A 15,468-nucleotide genomic window follows, 5' to 3' on the forward strand; every position below is an offset into this window, starting at 1 on the left:
TGTGGGTGCCTTATATACACTGATATTTTAGTCATTCATAAACTAGAAACAGAGAAACAAGTAGAAGCATAGATTTTACAAAATCCCAGTGGAAGTTAGAAATTATTATAGTCACTATCATCTGTTGCAGAAGTAACTGTCTTACTATACTAGATTCAATGTTGAGAACAATTGAATGTTTGTTAACGGTCAGGCAGATGCTCTGTTTTCTGTTCATTCTCACTAAGAACGATTCAGCCAATATTTGGAATAAAGACAAATTCTAGGGAAAGAATAATGCAGAGTAATTTATTTAACATTTGACTTCCAGTGAAGTTCTGCAGCCATTGCTTAAACTTCTGCTGAAGTTGTTAGTTTGAATGCCAAAATTATATTATACTATACATATCATACTATATTTCCTGGGCTACTTACAGTTCCTGGCCGTGGATATGGCACTCGCCCTTGGTAGGGAACCCACTGGTAATTTGGGCCATCTCGGTGGGCATAGGGACCAAGAAATACCCTCCTCACATCAGTCATGCTGTACATGCACACGGCTGACCCCTTGAAGATATTGCTAAAAATGAGGGGAGAAGAAATCAAATCAGGTTCTTTAAATTATCTCTCAGTTTCATCAAGTGGAAGAGCTATGGGAATAGCAGCTTGTTGCTTTATAATTTATTGCATGTGCTGATTATCAAAACTCTGACATGTTCTCAGAGCACTCCTAACTCACCTCCTGTGAAAGTTCAGCATAACTGATACAATCTCTCAGACATTTTCCTAAGCAGATGTTGGCTATTCCACTATTTAAAACATATTGTCCCCAGAAGGCCAAAGCCTCAACTTGAGTAAATTTCCACATAGCTTTCCCTGGAGGACTATTCTGTTCTTTCCTACACTTTGTATTTTTCTGTTTTCTTTTTAGCATTCTCTTCCGTCATTTGGGCAGCACACATGCAAACTTTAGTGTTGTTTCTTACCTTGAGATTTCTTACAGAAGACTGTAAGTACTTGTAACTCTCCCTCTTCTATGCCTGGTTATCAGTAGAAACATTCTTTCTGTTTGGAAACTGAAACTTTTGTCTTTCACAGATAAATGTGGCAATGCAGCCAGTACTACAAACCTTCCTTTAGGCTGAAGGTACAAGTATAATTTTGGTCTCAGTGAAAGCACAATGAAATCAAAACATTCAAGTCACAGTTACATGTGATAAAATAACAGAACTCTCGAAAGTTTGTTAAACTTTCCAGATTTCAGCAATATTTTTTATTAATACCTGCTTGAGTAGCCAATTTATCACACCATGGATTTTCTATTTCACTCTGTCCCCAAACGAGCATATTTATGCTTGTGTTATTTTTCCAGGTCTGTGTGGAAAGGTCTACAAATTCTGATGCCAACTATTAAAAGCCAGTTTAGCCACAAGAACAGCCTGAGAAACTGATAGTTTTTGTGATTACTTGCTTCAGAGTGATGATGTACATTGCTCATAAGAAAAGAAACCTAATTTATTACTCCTTACTGCCACTGACTTCTCAGTTCAGAGGTTAAGAAAATTTTGTGTTTCTTGAAAACATTTTTAACAAAGAGACCTCTTTAAAACAAACAGCCACCCAAATTTCCGTGCAAGTAAAATGATATGTTCTGTACCTGGAAGTTGTAAACACTCCATAGACTATTGGATTTTTAGGGTCTTTTGAGTTCATTAGGAATATATCCTCTGCAAAAATAAGAAGACAGAAAAGAAAACTAAGTTAAATTCATATGGATAATACCTGAAAACATTTCTGTATTCAAAGCCATTTCTGCCACTTACGTAGTTCATCAAAGTGTGTGTCAATGCCATTGGGTCCCGGCACAGAACAAATCAGACGTGCTTTGAGGAAAGTTGTCCATTTGTTAACAAGGCTCCTGTGTCCACCAAAGTCATTCTAACAAGAAAAGCATTTTGCGTTAATAGATAGTAACAGTCTCTGAAGTATCAACAGAGTACAGAGAAAATACAGTAAATATCCACAAGATGCTACTTACAGAAAACAGATAAAATAATTCACCTTCTGCATGTAAAAGCATTATTACGTTGTCAAAGACATTAATTCTGAATTGCTTTTATTTTGTGTTGTATTGCTACATATTTCATAGTAAAACATAATTTAAGAAAACAAAAAATCTCAAATCTCTTTATATATTCTGATATATATATATAGCAATGAAGAAAGACATGCAGAATATTTTGCTCTAGAGCTCCAGGGCTGCCATGTCCTGGTAAAACTTGAAGGGTTTATTACTATTAACTGGGTAGGAACAAAGTAGATAAAAGTGCCAGATCAGCTGCAAAACTTATGGATAAAGTGCACCGAGGATTCCATACTTATGGGGTAATCCATTTTCAAGCAGCTACTACCTCTGGATTTGAGGAGATATATTGAAATTGTGCTTAGAGACTGACATGAAATTTTACTGTAAACATCACAGTTGCCAAAGCTACAAAATTTATTAATACCATTTTACTTGTATAAATCTTTTTAAGTCTGTCAGAAAAATATTTGGACATTTATCAGTGTGGACGAATGATTCAATCTGCAGCCATTAAGGGTCTTCTGAATGGTTGCCCGTTTCTACAACTGAGCTTAAAAAACTGCTTCATTAAATCTTCCTATAACTCTTTTTTAAAGACTTACACTAAAGTGGGAATGGAAAGGTATTAACATTCCTTTAAAAAGTAAATAATTCAAATCGTTTTGGCCTACCTGGAAGTATCACATTTCCTGTAAAAGATTCTCTCTTGTGCAGGCACATTCTAAGCCTCAGAAGATGCCTACGACTTCTTAAACAAAATATGATAGTTTGTGAAACGTCCCCAAAGAGAGAACTGAATAGTATATCTGTGGGTGTGTTAACCCCTAACTATTTTTCACTTGGGATCTCTGCTTTAATGCAATGCCAGAATTAACATTGAATAGTTTACAGGCAAGAAAATGCAGTTTCTAAAATCACTCACAGAGCATCCTACAAGCACATTCAATCTCACAGGAAGAAGTCACCATTTTACCTTACAGATCTGCCCTATTCTGGCATGAGTGGCTTTCCCAGTATGCTCTCCATCAATTGCATTTTCACGGAAGAAGAAATAGATTTTGTCATCTTCTGGATTGTCACTCTCTGGTATCAGGTGAGCACTAATGAATCTAGGATCTGAGAAAACAATGCCATTGGGCATGTTATTACTCAATGAATTGAATCACTTGCCTTCCTTATAGAAATTAGTTGTGATTTTGTTTCCCAAGAATCAATCTTTGCAACAAATGGTGAATATATCTATGTTAGATACATAGTCATCCATTAGCATATGACAGATATTTACATTTTTCTTACTTTTAATACATATTTACTACAGATATTTAATTAACAGATCTTAATTTCATTACTGAAATAATTAAATATTCACGAAAGCTCTTTACAAATGGTTGTATAAAAATACAGAATGGCTTCTTAATTCCATGTATTTATTGCTGACATTTTTTTTGTTTCTTTGGATGTTTTGACATTAAGTTAATAATCTTTCTGTATGTGTCACACATAAAATGAGAGAATGATTGAGACAAATGTAATCTTCCTAGCTTTAGCAATAATGAATATATAAAGTATTTTACATCTAGAGAGGTATTAATGCATTACTGTAAAAAAAGTTTAAAAATACAGCTTTGATTGATGTTGTCTACTTCCACATTATGATGCCCTAAACCCCAACATTTTTGTCTCATTTTGAGAAGTGGACTGCATGTGTGAATTTCTACTAAGGTTATTGAAATGTTGTGTCTTAACATTATTTTAGTTCTTTTGTGTTTATTTAATATAATATCTTTATTTCTTGACAGAGTGACAACATTGTTTGGTGATAAAGAAGATACATCAAAAAATGAAAATACATAAAATACAGACATACTGGTTGGTTATGTAAAAATGGTGGAGAGAAGTTTTGGGAGAGAAGTTTACAGAAATCATAAGAGTACATTCATACCAGTGGTGAATCTGGCTCATCACTGTATTTTACAGAGATACATCAGCTGGTGTCTTTCCCTATATTTGGAAAAAGAAGGCACATCCAACAGATTTACCAATCTGTTTTATAACCATTTTACATCCTGCTGGGATAATTAACTGAAAACTATATTTAACTACTCAGAGTCCTGTTCCTATGTGAAATTATATGCTATTTTAGTGTCATGCATTAACATATTTTCTGTGTACATTTATTGTTATATAGTCATGGGAATAATGAACTGTACTTTGTTTTGCGAGTTTGCACTAGCTGTCGTGTGAAACGCACGGCCTTATTAAGGATGGTAGTGTTTGTAAGCAATGTAATTTTGTGTATCTCTATATATATATTCTCATGTACTCTGTGTGTGTGTGCACGGTACATACTGGCTTAGACCAAGGCCTACTTAGATCAATATACAGACTTCAGGAGTAATTATCTGGAACAAAGGAACAATATGGTTAGTACAAATACTACTCTCCCAGAACAACCTCCCTTTCTTCAACCATCTTCAGTGAAGCTGATTCCCTGAGCTTGGTTGCTTCCTATGTACTTAATAACTCTCCATAGATTTTTCATCCAGTTATCTCTCTAGACTTGAACCCATGCAAATTTCCAGCACTCACAGTGTCCTTTTGGAACTTGTTCCTCATGTACTCAGTCTAATGAATTAAAACCTATTTCTGATTGCATGTTTTGAACATCGATCTTACTAACTTCATTTGGTGCCTCTTAATTCCTGTATTGCAACTACCCACACTGTTCAAGATGTGGATGAGTTGTGCACTTAGATAAAGGCTATAGCAATGCTCTTTGTGGAATTCTGTTCTTTCTCTATTAATTCCTAATATTTAATTTGGATTTGACAGTTCCTAAGAAGTAATCTGAAATTTTCATGGAACTTTAAGTTCCATAACCCCAGAACCTCACTCTTCAGCGGTAATGCTCAGTCCAAAGCCCATCATTTTATATGTGAAGATGATAGGCAAGTTTTCCTCATGGTTTTCCCCGTGGCTTATCACTACATCATTCATCAAGAATAATTTAATTTGTCATTTGATTGCTTAGCTACCCAGTTGCATAAGATCCTTTTGTAATTCTTCACAATCTTCCTTTGTCTCTCTATGCTGAATAACTTAGTATCATGTGAAAATTTTTCTCATCCTCCTGCTCAACCACTTTTTCAGGTTATTTATGAGCATGTTGAACAACACAGGCCACAGAACAGATATCTGTGGAACAATCTTTCTATTACCTGTTGTTTATTAAAATAAACCTTTTTAGACACCTGAAAACATCAAAAATCTGTAAGCAGCTTAAGCCCTCCACCCCAACCCACAGTAATTTAAGATACTAAATGATCTTCCCTTCTTTCTAGCATGCATTTAATAGCCTTCAAGTTACACTGGCATGAGGCCCAAGATATATAATACCTATATTATATTGTATCATGGATAATATTGGTTATATGTGATCTACCAGGACTTTGAATGCAACAGCTTTCATACAGCTTGAAAGTTTCTGCATCACAGCCTGTTGAATGATCTATCAGAGAAAGAGGATACCTTTTAGTAGACATATTTTTCTGGGCTACTGGATCTGGAGATCTTCTTGTTTGAATACACTGTTTTTGTAATCTGAAGGTCTTAATGGAAAGGGCAAAAAAAATCATTCAACCAAAACCTAAATACATTCCCAAATGGTTGAATGATTTGTTTCTATGCAATGGGTTTTGTAAATCACAAGATATCAAATTCTAAAATAAGCCACTATATTATCAGGCATCAAAAATCTAATTTTACATTGGCCTATGAAGATACTTTGGGGAGTCCCATTTGAGTCAATAATATTGCTGTTATAGTACGGGTTATATAAACTTGCCCTCGGTTAGCATACTATTATTCTTTTCTTTCCCTCCCATAATTTTCAAGTGAACTTTGAAACAGTAAGGGTCTAGTATTAAAGCAGAACTGATACAGGAATGACAGAAAAATAGTTTAAGTAGTAGAAAATATATATTTCAAATAATTCTGTCAGAGTGGTAGTAGAGAAGAGGGGTGTGAGGAAGGTGGATACAACTAATGCCATAGCCAGAGCGCATGTGAATGTGCTTTGTATAGTGCTCATCTGGGATGAATTCAGATTTTCAATTAGTGATTAATAATCCTAACTACATCCCTGAAAATAAAGTGGTGACACAGCCTCACGTTTGAACACATCCGTTGTACATCATGGAACAGTTTTTGTTGAAAAACCCTGGTGTTTCTTACTGAGCAAATCTCAGGCTGTTTCAGCATTTGCTTAAATCGATATGTTTTAGTCAATAAAAGAGTGGTTCTTCATGTTATAGGGCCTTTGCTCTTGTTACCTGGTAGTGTTTGGTTATTTCCCCACCTCTTCCATATAACAGATTTATGTCTCTGCAATGAAGCAAATAAAGGAAGAACAGGCTACATGTGTTCTGTTATGCACAGATATAGATTACTTTCTGTTCAGAATGAATACAAATATAATAAAAGCAACTACATGGTTATATGTGTGGAGTGAAAGAGAGAAATGTGATTGAGAATTTCATAGGTTATAAAGCTATGAAGTGAGTGGTGTAGACTAGTGATCTGTAGTGTGTTCTTTATTTTTTCATTAGGAGAGGAGCTGTTCGACTTGCTGGAGGTTTGATGCACACTTGCATTTAACTCCGGGGCTTCAGTCAATGTTTACATCTAACTGTTTAGGGTCATGATGAATCAATCAGCCAGATGGCCAACAGTCACGCAACATAGCATTCTCCATGGACTATGCAGCACTTTTGTATTGCTCTTCTTTGAGGAAGAAAAGGGAGATGTTGTCCACAGATGAGGGACTTCTCCTTGACTCTCCTAATTGCTCACCCGTGCAGCAGGAGAATGAATGTCATCCATGAATGTGTATATTCAAGTATCGAGACTGCCCTGACTTACCCTGCAAAATTAAACAGTTTTGGTATCAAGGAGTCCCCATGGGAAGTTTAAAATAATTCAGTCAGGGTTGACCTATTTCATACATTCAACACAGCCACAAAAGAAACACTGGAATGAAATTCAAGCAAGTTTACTGAATGGAAAGTGGGACTTTGATCCAAAACCACTGGTGACAATTGTAAAAGTCGGTGCACTGCTGCTGTTTTGGATAGATAGTATGACTTCACATTTCTGTGTATGAATTATTGGGTATTCAGAGACCCTAAAACTGTCTCCAATCTGTCAGGCGCTCAGAAATGCTGTTACAACAATGCAACACTTCCTTGTTTAAATGCACTCTGCCATTGGCTAAATGTCTAGAAAGTGTATTTTGAGAAAATAAATTTAAGAAATAATTTGATGGCAACTATTTTGCAATGATTCATTGCTTTAAAAAAAAAAAACACCAGCAGACAATGTGAAATGCTTTAAAAACAGTATACATCAAACAAACATGTCTGAAACATGTTTAAGCATGATCAAAGGAGAAACAAAGCCACAGCATAAACATGATCAAAATAAAATTACAGCTAAAAACACTTCTCTGATCTTGCAGCCAATGTGAACAAGCTAAAAATAAAAACTTAGATTTTTATTGAAAACAGTCAGCCTCAAGAAGCAAATTATTAAAGCGCACACCTTTCTCAGTCTCCTTTTTCAAGTTGTCTTGGCTGTGGGGCTACTTCTCAGCTCCCACACGACACCTTTCTAGCGCCGCTTTCTGTGTGCCCTTCTGCAATTACCAGCTCTGCAGACATTTCACTGGCAGCAGCCCATTAAACTGTCCTTCATGAGAAATCTGGCTCTTTATGAAAACGACACCTTGGTCCAGCTGCCTCTATGATTTATATGCCATTGTTTGCTTAGTTAAGTAATGGAAACATGTTTTGCTTGTCTCAGCACTTCAGGTTGAGAAAAAGCAGAGGAAAATCAATCTGCATTGGTTCTTTTAAAAATGTTACTCTTTAGTGGCAAGAGCCGCACACAGACTCACCCCCTCCAATAGCAAGAAACAATAAAAATCAGAAATTGGATTTCTAACTGAATTGTATTAGCATTTTAATGAAGATCTATAAACTCGAAGGCACAGAAATTACCTTTAGCTGTCAAGACTGAGTAAGCTGAGGGAACAGAAGCTGGGGTCATCTCTTCATCATCTGACAGGAGCCAAAGGGCAGTTCTCTCAGGAAATATTTTGTAAAGAGTTTGAACTGGATGCCCCTATTATTGTATATTTATGGTCAAAATGACTAATTTATCAGTCCACAGCAAGAAAATTCTAAGAAACTAGGGAAATTTTACGCTCAGTAAAACTGCAATTGCTATAATTTAATGAAAAGTACTGGAGGGTGACTGAAGCCCTGAGGAGATGAACAAGACCAGGGAAGCTGAAATTAAAAATTTAACAACAACAACAAAAATAGACAGCTACTCGGGACTTCATAATTACGAACAGTGCCGTCTACTGAGACCCAACACAGAGAAGCAAGCAGTGTCCTCAGAAAATCTGAATGTGCAATCACAGCGAGCTCTGTCACCCGCAGAGTGGGGCGGGGGGGGGACTTGCAGCACAAGTCACAAATGTGCACAGTGGAGCCGTCTGCCATGGCCACACTTGGCAAGGTCACCAGAGGAGAGGGCTTTTCATATACAGTGATGAGAGGGCTAAGTTGGTTTGCGGTTGTACATACTTGAATGTAGTTTACATTTAGTGGTGCTCTTCCAAAGTCCCTTCATTTTAATTCAACTTTAACATCCTTCTTGTTGTCGACGACTCAGGAAACACAGTGGAGCTATGGGGGATTCACTGTTATGGTGAAGCTCCTCAGCAACATGGATGGCATCAGAATGAATCGTCTTTGCACAAGGGGCAACTTGTGGCTATCATGGAGCTAATATGAGGGTTTTGTGGCAACTCCTGTCAGTTGCTGACATGGAAGGTAGTACCAGGGACAGACCACAGAGTAGAGATGTGATTTAAAGACACTGCTTTCAAAGCCATGGGTAGGTGAAGCTGGATGTGTGGCACACAGGCCATGCAAGATTGAGATGTTTGCAGTTATCACAGGGTAAAAACACTATGGTCACTCATTGATGCTTCAATGGAAATTCTCATCAGAAAGAGTTTTAAAGGCTAATGGTATTTATCAATTGGTTTGTCTTTGAGTCAAACCAGACTGATGCTGAGGAACGATGATCTTAAAACCTTGTGTTAGCTACGACAGTTTCTCCTTCTTAGAAGCCATATCATATTTTTTTTCTTTTATTTTTTCAAAGACCAGTAAAACTATTTTTGGTGACATAGATTATAATATGGGTGCACATATTCTTTATTTTTTTTTTCTGATTCAAAACTCCTTGCAGAATTAAGAAAAAAAAAAAAAATTCCTCTGCAGAATTTGTCTCTTCTGTTTCAGTGGTGACTTGTATGAATTTTCTTGTGACATAAAGAGATTACAGATTTTCAAGGATCAAAGGTATTTGAAATAATATTAACTTATCACTCTTCCACCATCTTCAATACATGGATGCGATAGCAACATAACAAGCAAAAAGACACACATAAGAAAAGATGCACAAACCTTTTACAAGTGTAAATTCCTCCACATCTCTGTGCTACTCTTACAGCAAGAGGAATCCAGCTGTTGTGGCTTTTTAGTGCTTTGACCTTGAGTGTCACCAGTGGCTCATTCACAATGTGAGAGATGTTAAATCTGAATTAAGTGGGAGTCTTTTTTAAGGAATTAGAGATTAATAGTTGGGGCCGAAGCAAAGAAGGGCAAGTGTAGCTGGGAGAATTAACAATAAACTAAGACATATGAGCTCCATGCTGGCTGGATAGCTTTAAGGAGAAGGGCCTGGTGGGGTTGCAACACCCCAGGGCCACCAGACCAAGGGACCCCAAGGGGAGCACAACCTCAGTCTGTGGCACTTAACACCTTTAAAGTAGCATAAATGAGCCTCTGAGTACCAGCCAAGGCTTAAATCTCCAGGCAGTGCCACTACTCAGATCTCTTCCTCTGCCTTAGAGGCAGCATTCAGTATGAATATTTCCTGGGAGTAACATTTAGGCTCACACAGGAAGGAGAAAGAAGAAAAAGTTGATCTCTGATGCAATTATCAGTTTCTGAAGCCTTTGTTCTAAAGAGACAACAATAGTTTTGATTCCCTGTAAAGACTAATTATATGGTGAAGAAAAGTGAATACAAAAGTTCAGTAAAATTATAGCTTAATTCTCAACATAAATTAGATTTCTCACAAAACAATGCTTATGATCTATCCACCCTATTTAATTTAAAAGAGGTGATTATTATCTCTTTACAGAACAACAACCAAAATTAACACCTCTTTTCCGTTGCTGACTATGTTTTAAGGTGTTGTATATCTATCAACACAATTAATTTTAAACTAATTTACTTGTCCCTCAGAGAGAATAATTGGACAACTGAAAAAAACAGTGTCCTTTGCAGAACAGAAAGTAAGGCTTGCAGCATATTACCTACATTTAGGAATACTTTAATCTCAATTTTCTGTATTTCTTAACCTCTCTGCTGAAAAAACTAATGAGAGGTCCAGCTAAGAGTCTGTTTCTTCCTCTCTCAGTCATTTATCTGAAGTCTTTGACATTGATGCTTGGAAATAAAAACACTGGAAAGTCTGTGCCTTAACTGTGTAACGTACCTCTTCAGAGCTCTGGATGAGTGACAAAAACTAAATATCACCATCTTTACGTTAAAAAGTGGTGTATTAGGGGAGGAAGTGGAGCACAGAGGCACTGAAAACAAAAGATGTTTCTGAAATAGGATTTTAGGCACTTTTGGCAATCAGAGCCATGCTACAGGCCTGCCTTATTTAAGTTCCGAAAATTCATAGGTGGAGCACAAGTCCCTGGACATGTTCAAGCAGTTTATGGTAGATGACCCAAAACTCATAGACCAAACCTGTTCCTCTCCACTAATGTGATTATTCTCAGGTCTTCCCAAATGCTGAGAGATGTGTGGTTATGACTGGATGGAATATTCTTCTTCTTTGCAACTACAAAATTAGGGGATACAAGAAAGTGTCCTGAAGGCAGAGAGAGCATGGGCAGTAACATCATCAGCAAACCTCCTGACATCACACCTTGCAGGAGACAAGTCCCTGGCTCAGTGTGAAGGATAGCTGGGGATTAACAAGGGAAATGCATTTCACTAATGGGAAAGTGGGACAGCCTTCAGTAGTACAAATGCAAAGGCAAGAAACCCCGAACAGAACAACAGTGGCTTGACAAGTATGTCTTCAGCCTACTTATACCTCTTGAGACCTAAACTTTTAAGATTTCTCTATCAGCTCCATGCAGTGCACAACTCTGTCTCCAGCAGAACCATTTGTCCACACGTTACTTTTTTTTTTTCCTCTTACAATGTGAACAAATATGACCTTTGTGTCAAAAATCATCTATTTTGAAAATAGGAAGAAAAACTCATAAATTTTGTTCTGCCAGGTTCAATTTGTAGTTTGTGGAAGAGGTTGTGTAGCTGTAAAAACAATGTCCTCCCAGACATCATGTCAAAAATCTGGACAGGACTCTGCCATCACCTCAGTTCTCAGTGACGTATTATCATTTGTTGGGAAATGATCATCAGCCTGAAACAGTTCCCAAGGAGTGATCCAGCAGACAACACTCCTGTAGCAATTTCCTAAACTACCTAATCTCCTGTAATTTAATTTTTTTTGTTAAATCCTTTAGATTTGGCTACAAAACTGAAGTCATTTTGTCAAACTATGAAAAGGCCTTTGTTGTTATAATTAACTTTTACAGCTAGTGTAAAGCAACTTGACACAAAATCCATTAAAGTAAGAATAATCAGGGATGGCAGCAAAGCCTGAAAAGGGTTGGGTGACTGACTGGTTTTAACTGATCTGTCAGTGTAGCACAGCAACACAAAATGCAGTAAGGCATCTGTAAGCTGAAGCAAAACCCCTCAGCACAACCTGAGGTATTCAGTGTGATAGCATCAGTTATGACAACCTCTTTCAGTAGTCATGTGAGCATAATACGTGATTCCAACTTAATTTATCTTCAGTCAATGTAAGGTATTAACAGGATCTGTACTCAGTTGAAATAATGTGCTAGTTTATGGATGATGTGAAAGTTAGTTCTGCTCATTAAAACAAGAAAAAAGAAAAGATAAATTATTTGATAGCACAGGTGTGACGAAAACCAATAGAAAAGTCTTTGCTCTGTCAGGAAGTTGTTCTCTTCAAACTCTGTTTAATTGGTATGTATGTACTTTTATTTCATACAAGCAAAAACTCTTTTTATGTTGTTTTTTTTTTTTTAATTCACTGACAGTATTTCAGAAATATTTGATATAATTGCTGTGACTTTGAAGAACTATGACCTTCTTGGAGTAACATTGTATCAGACTCAAAATTTTATCATTTTTTAAAAGCAGTGAGGGAGGAATTTGCAGCATGTGTGCTTGTAATACCTAACAGCAGGGAGAATAATTAGCAGAAAGTTTAGTCAAAGTATTTAAAATGTAATAAACGAATGAGATGCACTTAAAAATATAGGTCCTGTAATAAATGGGAAACCATGGAATATTTTTTAAAAAATGCTTTCTACTGACAGGTCTGCAAAAAAAAAAGCTGAAAGTATGTCAAATATGGAGCAGAACTGAGTATTAATAATGACAACCTATTCACACAGTCTTGTGAAAAAAGCTGATGTCTTACTAGTCCATGTAAAATATCTCATAAGAAGGTTTTGCACCTTTCTGTCTCATGGAGGTTTTTCTGTCTTTAGTGGAAGTTCCTTTAGAGAAAAAGGAGAATAGGAAACAGAGACCAATGGGTAAGTGAAGAGAGCTGTGCCCCTTGACTGTCAGATTTTACAATGAGTCAAATGTTATTGTAGAGCTCAGGAAATATGACATCAGTGAAACATTTTTTGCTATTTATAAGGGTATTGAATTTTGCTCAAACAGCAGTAAAATAATCAATAAACACCAATCCTTGAATATATGACCATATTCACAATGTATTATCATGGAATGATTTCATAAAAGCTGTGGAGTGAATGGGAAATATATGTAATCCAGTCTTTAAAATAACTTTTCTTCTGTTATTCTGAACAATTATCTGTAAAAAAATTTCTGTTGCTGAAATGTTATCTGTTTTTTTTTCTTATACCAACTCATCTTGTAAAATCTTCTAACAAATCTTGCTGCACTTACCTGAACAGAAATCTTTACAAACCTACCAAAAGGAAATGAAATTTATATATATATATATATAAACATATGTTAAAAATACTCTTTTCCATAATCCAGGAATTTTACAAAACCACAGGCCAGCCTCTTGAAGAAGTAAATCAGAAAGGGAATTATTTTGTCCTCATTTACTTAGTATGCCTGTGGCAGGCCTAAGTGCTCAGGAAAATCAAATTCTGCTGGATGTTGTACAAGAGACAGTGGTCTTAAAGATTTATGGTTTAACCTTTGCCTTTTACAGAGGTAATTTTCCCTGATAATACTACAGGATGTCTCACCTTCCCAACATGTGAAACATTCAGCCTATAGCCACCAGTGATATGGATCTGAGAAGTGAGGGGGAAAAGAACTAAAAAAGACATGTCAGCTGGGAGTTCAGTTTTGGTGGGTTACCCTCAACAGTCTTTTGGATATGGAAACTTTCAGACAACATTTCCATAATATATTCATTTATCTGTACACTGTCACATCATCTGAGGCAATTACTGCTTCTGACTATCAATTGTTAGCCAGTGAATAACTGTATAACTTGACACATCCTAAACGTCACCACAAACTTTACTATGTCTTTTTTACTGTAGAGTATGCAAAAGCATCTGTCTACATGTTAAGAAAATCTAACAGTCAGCGAGGATAGATTTATATAAGCCATAGAATCCAATGGAATAGCAAGGGATGGGATGCTTTTGACACCACTTCGAAACCTAAAAGCTAAGCATTGAAGCCTGAGATAAGTAGTATAGGGTGCTGTAAAGATCAAGGGGAAAAAGAACTACCACTTTGGCGGTGCAGCAAAATGGGGAGTTCAGGATCTATTGCACTGTCAAAACTTCAAGACATGAAAGAAGGAACTATTTGTCAGGCTATTTTTTTTTTCTATCTGTCCATAACATCTGAGAACTGTGATTCTGTGAATAAGGTATTTGAGGCTTCTTTGTTTATTTTCTCTGTTATTTAGTCAAACATGCTACCTTTAAAAGTGAAAAATAAGTATCCATTTGTCTCTCCCATTTGTCCTCTCCCTGTTCTCTCTTCCTTATATCAGGGTCATGAATAAGGCTCTACAGGCTAAATGGTGCTGGTGGTGACATCTGTTTCACCCTTTTGTTTTGCAGATGTTGCCTGGTGGAACTGGGGAAGAACCCAATGAAATGGCTCAAGTGGGACTGGAACAGTACGTATCTGAGAAACACTGGGCTTGAAGAAGTAAGTGAAGAAAAATCACTAAAATATTTTTTATCAATTAAAACCCTGAAAAAGTTGAAAACTGATCTGCCGGGAAATTTCATGCCATAATAAATATTTTTGTAGCTAGGTGCTTTCCTCCTCTATTCAAGTGCTACAGAAATATTCAGACGTCCTACAGTTACAGCACAAAAGGGTCTTCAAGATGTGAGATCTGATGTATCATAGTATTTCAGAAATAATGGAACTAAAAAATCTGTAAGGAACTAACAAATCTGAATTCAAATACAACAGATGATCTATCTACATTTCCTTGATCTTACAAGCTCTTTGTGCATGTCTAATCACAAAGTATCGCACTAGGCCCAGTCCTGCTCTAGTAAAGTCAACAGCCACAACTCTGCTAAATCCAGACGTCAGAATATATCCTTGAGAATGGAGATTAATATTAGCTTTGCAATTCTTTGCTAGTATGACTTTCGAATTGTGCTTTTGAGCTACCTGAATGTGTTATCAGTGTTTTAAATGCATCGATGTTTCCACTTTGCTGTAAAAATAGGCTTTTAATACAAGACAGTATTTAGCAATCTAGTTCCAGCCATCAGTTTGATATCAGCCGTGACATTATTTAATTTTCAGAATCATAGAGGTTAAAGCTCACTGAACTATAAACAGTTGGAAACATGGAGTGTAATCCCAAGGCACAGCTCTGCACAAGCTGTAATTTAAATCATATTGCATGCTAAGCTGAAAAGGCAGTGCAGGTCCCAGAGGGCATGAATAAATCTGCAGTCACTGATTTGCCACACACATTTGTGTTGGGATTCTGTAACTGTGCAAATGTGATGTCTTCCTTTAGTGCAGAGGACCTGTCATCTACTGAGATTTGTAATTAAATAACCCAAAGAACAAAAGTAATTACTCAGCCTTACAAGCATTCAGACTGGAATTTACACAATTTCACAAACAAAGAGAAGGGGAAGCTATGGAGACAGAGAGAAA

General features: G+C 36.6%; 1 protein-coding gene across 5 annotated transcripts in view; it reads right to left on the reverse strand.

Annotated features, from left to right (window-relative positions):
- The window catches only part of SEMA3A (semaphorin 3A), a 521,794-nt gene that overhangs the window by 35,673 nt on the left and 470,653 nt on the right, over window positions 1–15,468 (reverse strand). For all 5 annotated transcript variants that reach the window (XM_071803502.1, XM_071803499.1, XM_071803501.1 and 2 more), the window contains 4 exons: window positions 3,039–3,181; window positions 1,803–1,917; window positions 1,637–1,706; window positions 415–559 (listed from right to left, as the gene is read on the reverse strand). In XM_071803502.1, the coding sequence (XP_071659603.1) occupies window positions 415–559; window positions 1,637–1,706; window positions 1,803–1,917; window positions 3,039–3,181 (473 nt within the window). The remainder of the gene's footprint in view (window positions 1–414; window positions 560–1,636; window positions 1,707–1,802; window positions 1,918–3,038; window positions 3,182–15,468) is intronic.

The sequence above is a fragment of the Patagioenas fasciata genome, chromosome 1 (genome assembly GCF_037038585.1).
Source record: "Patagioenas fasciata isolate bPatFas1 chromosome 1, bPatFas1.hap1, whole genome shotgun sequence".
Classification (NCBI taxonomy): Eukaryota; Metazoa; Chordata; class Aves; order Columbiformes; family Columbidae; genus Patagioenas; species Patagioenas fasciata.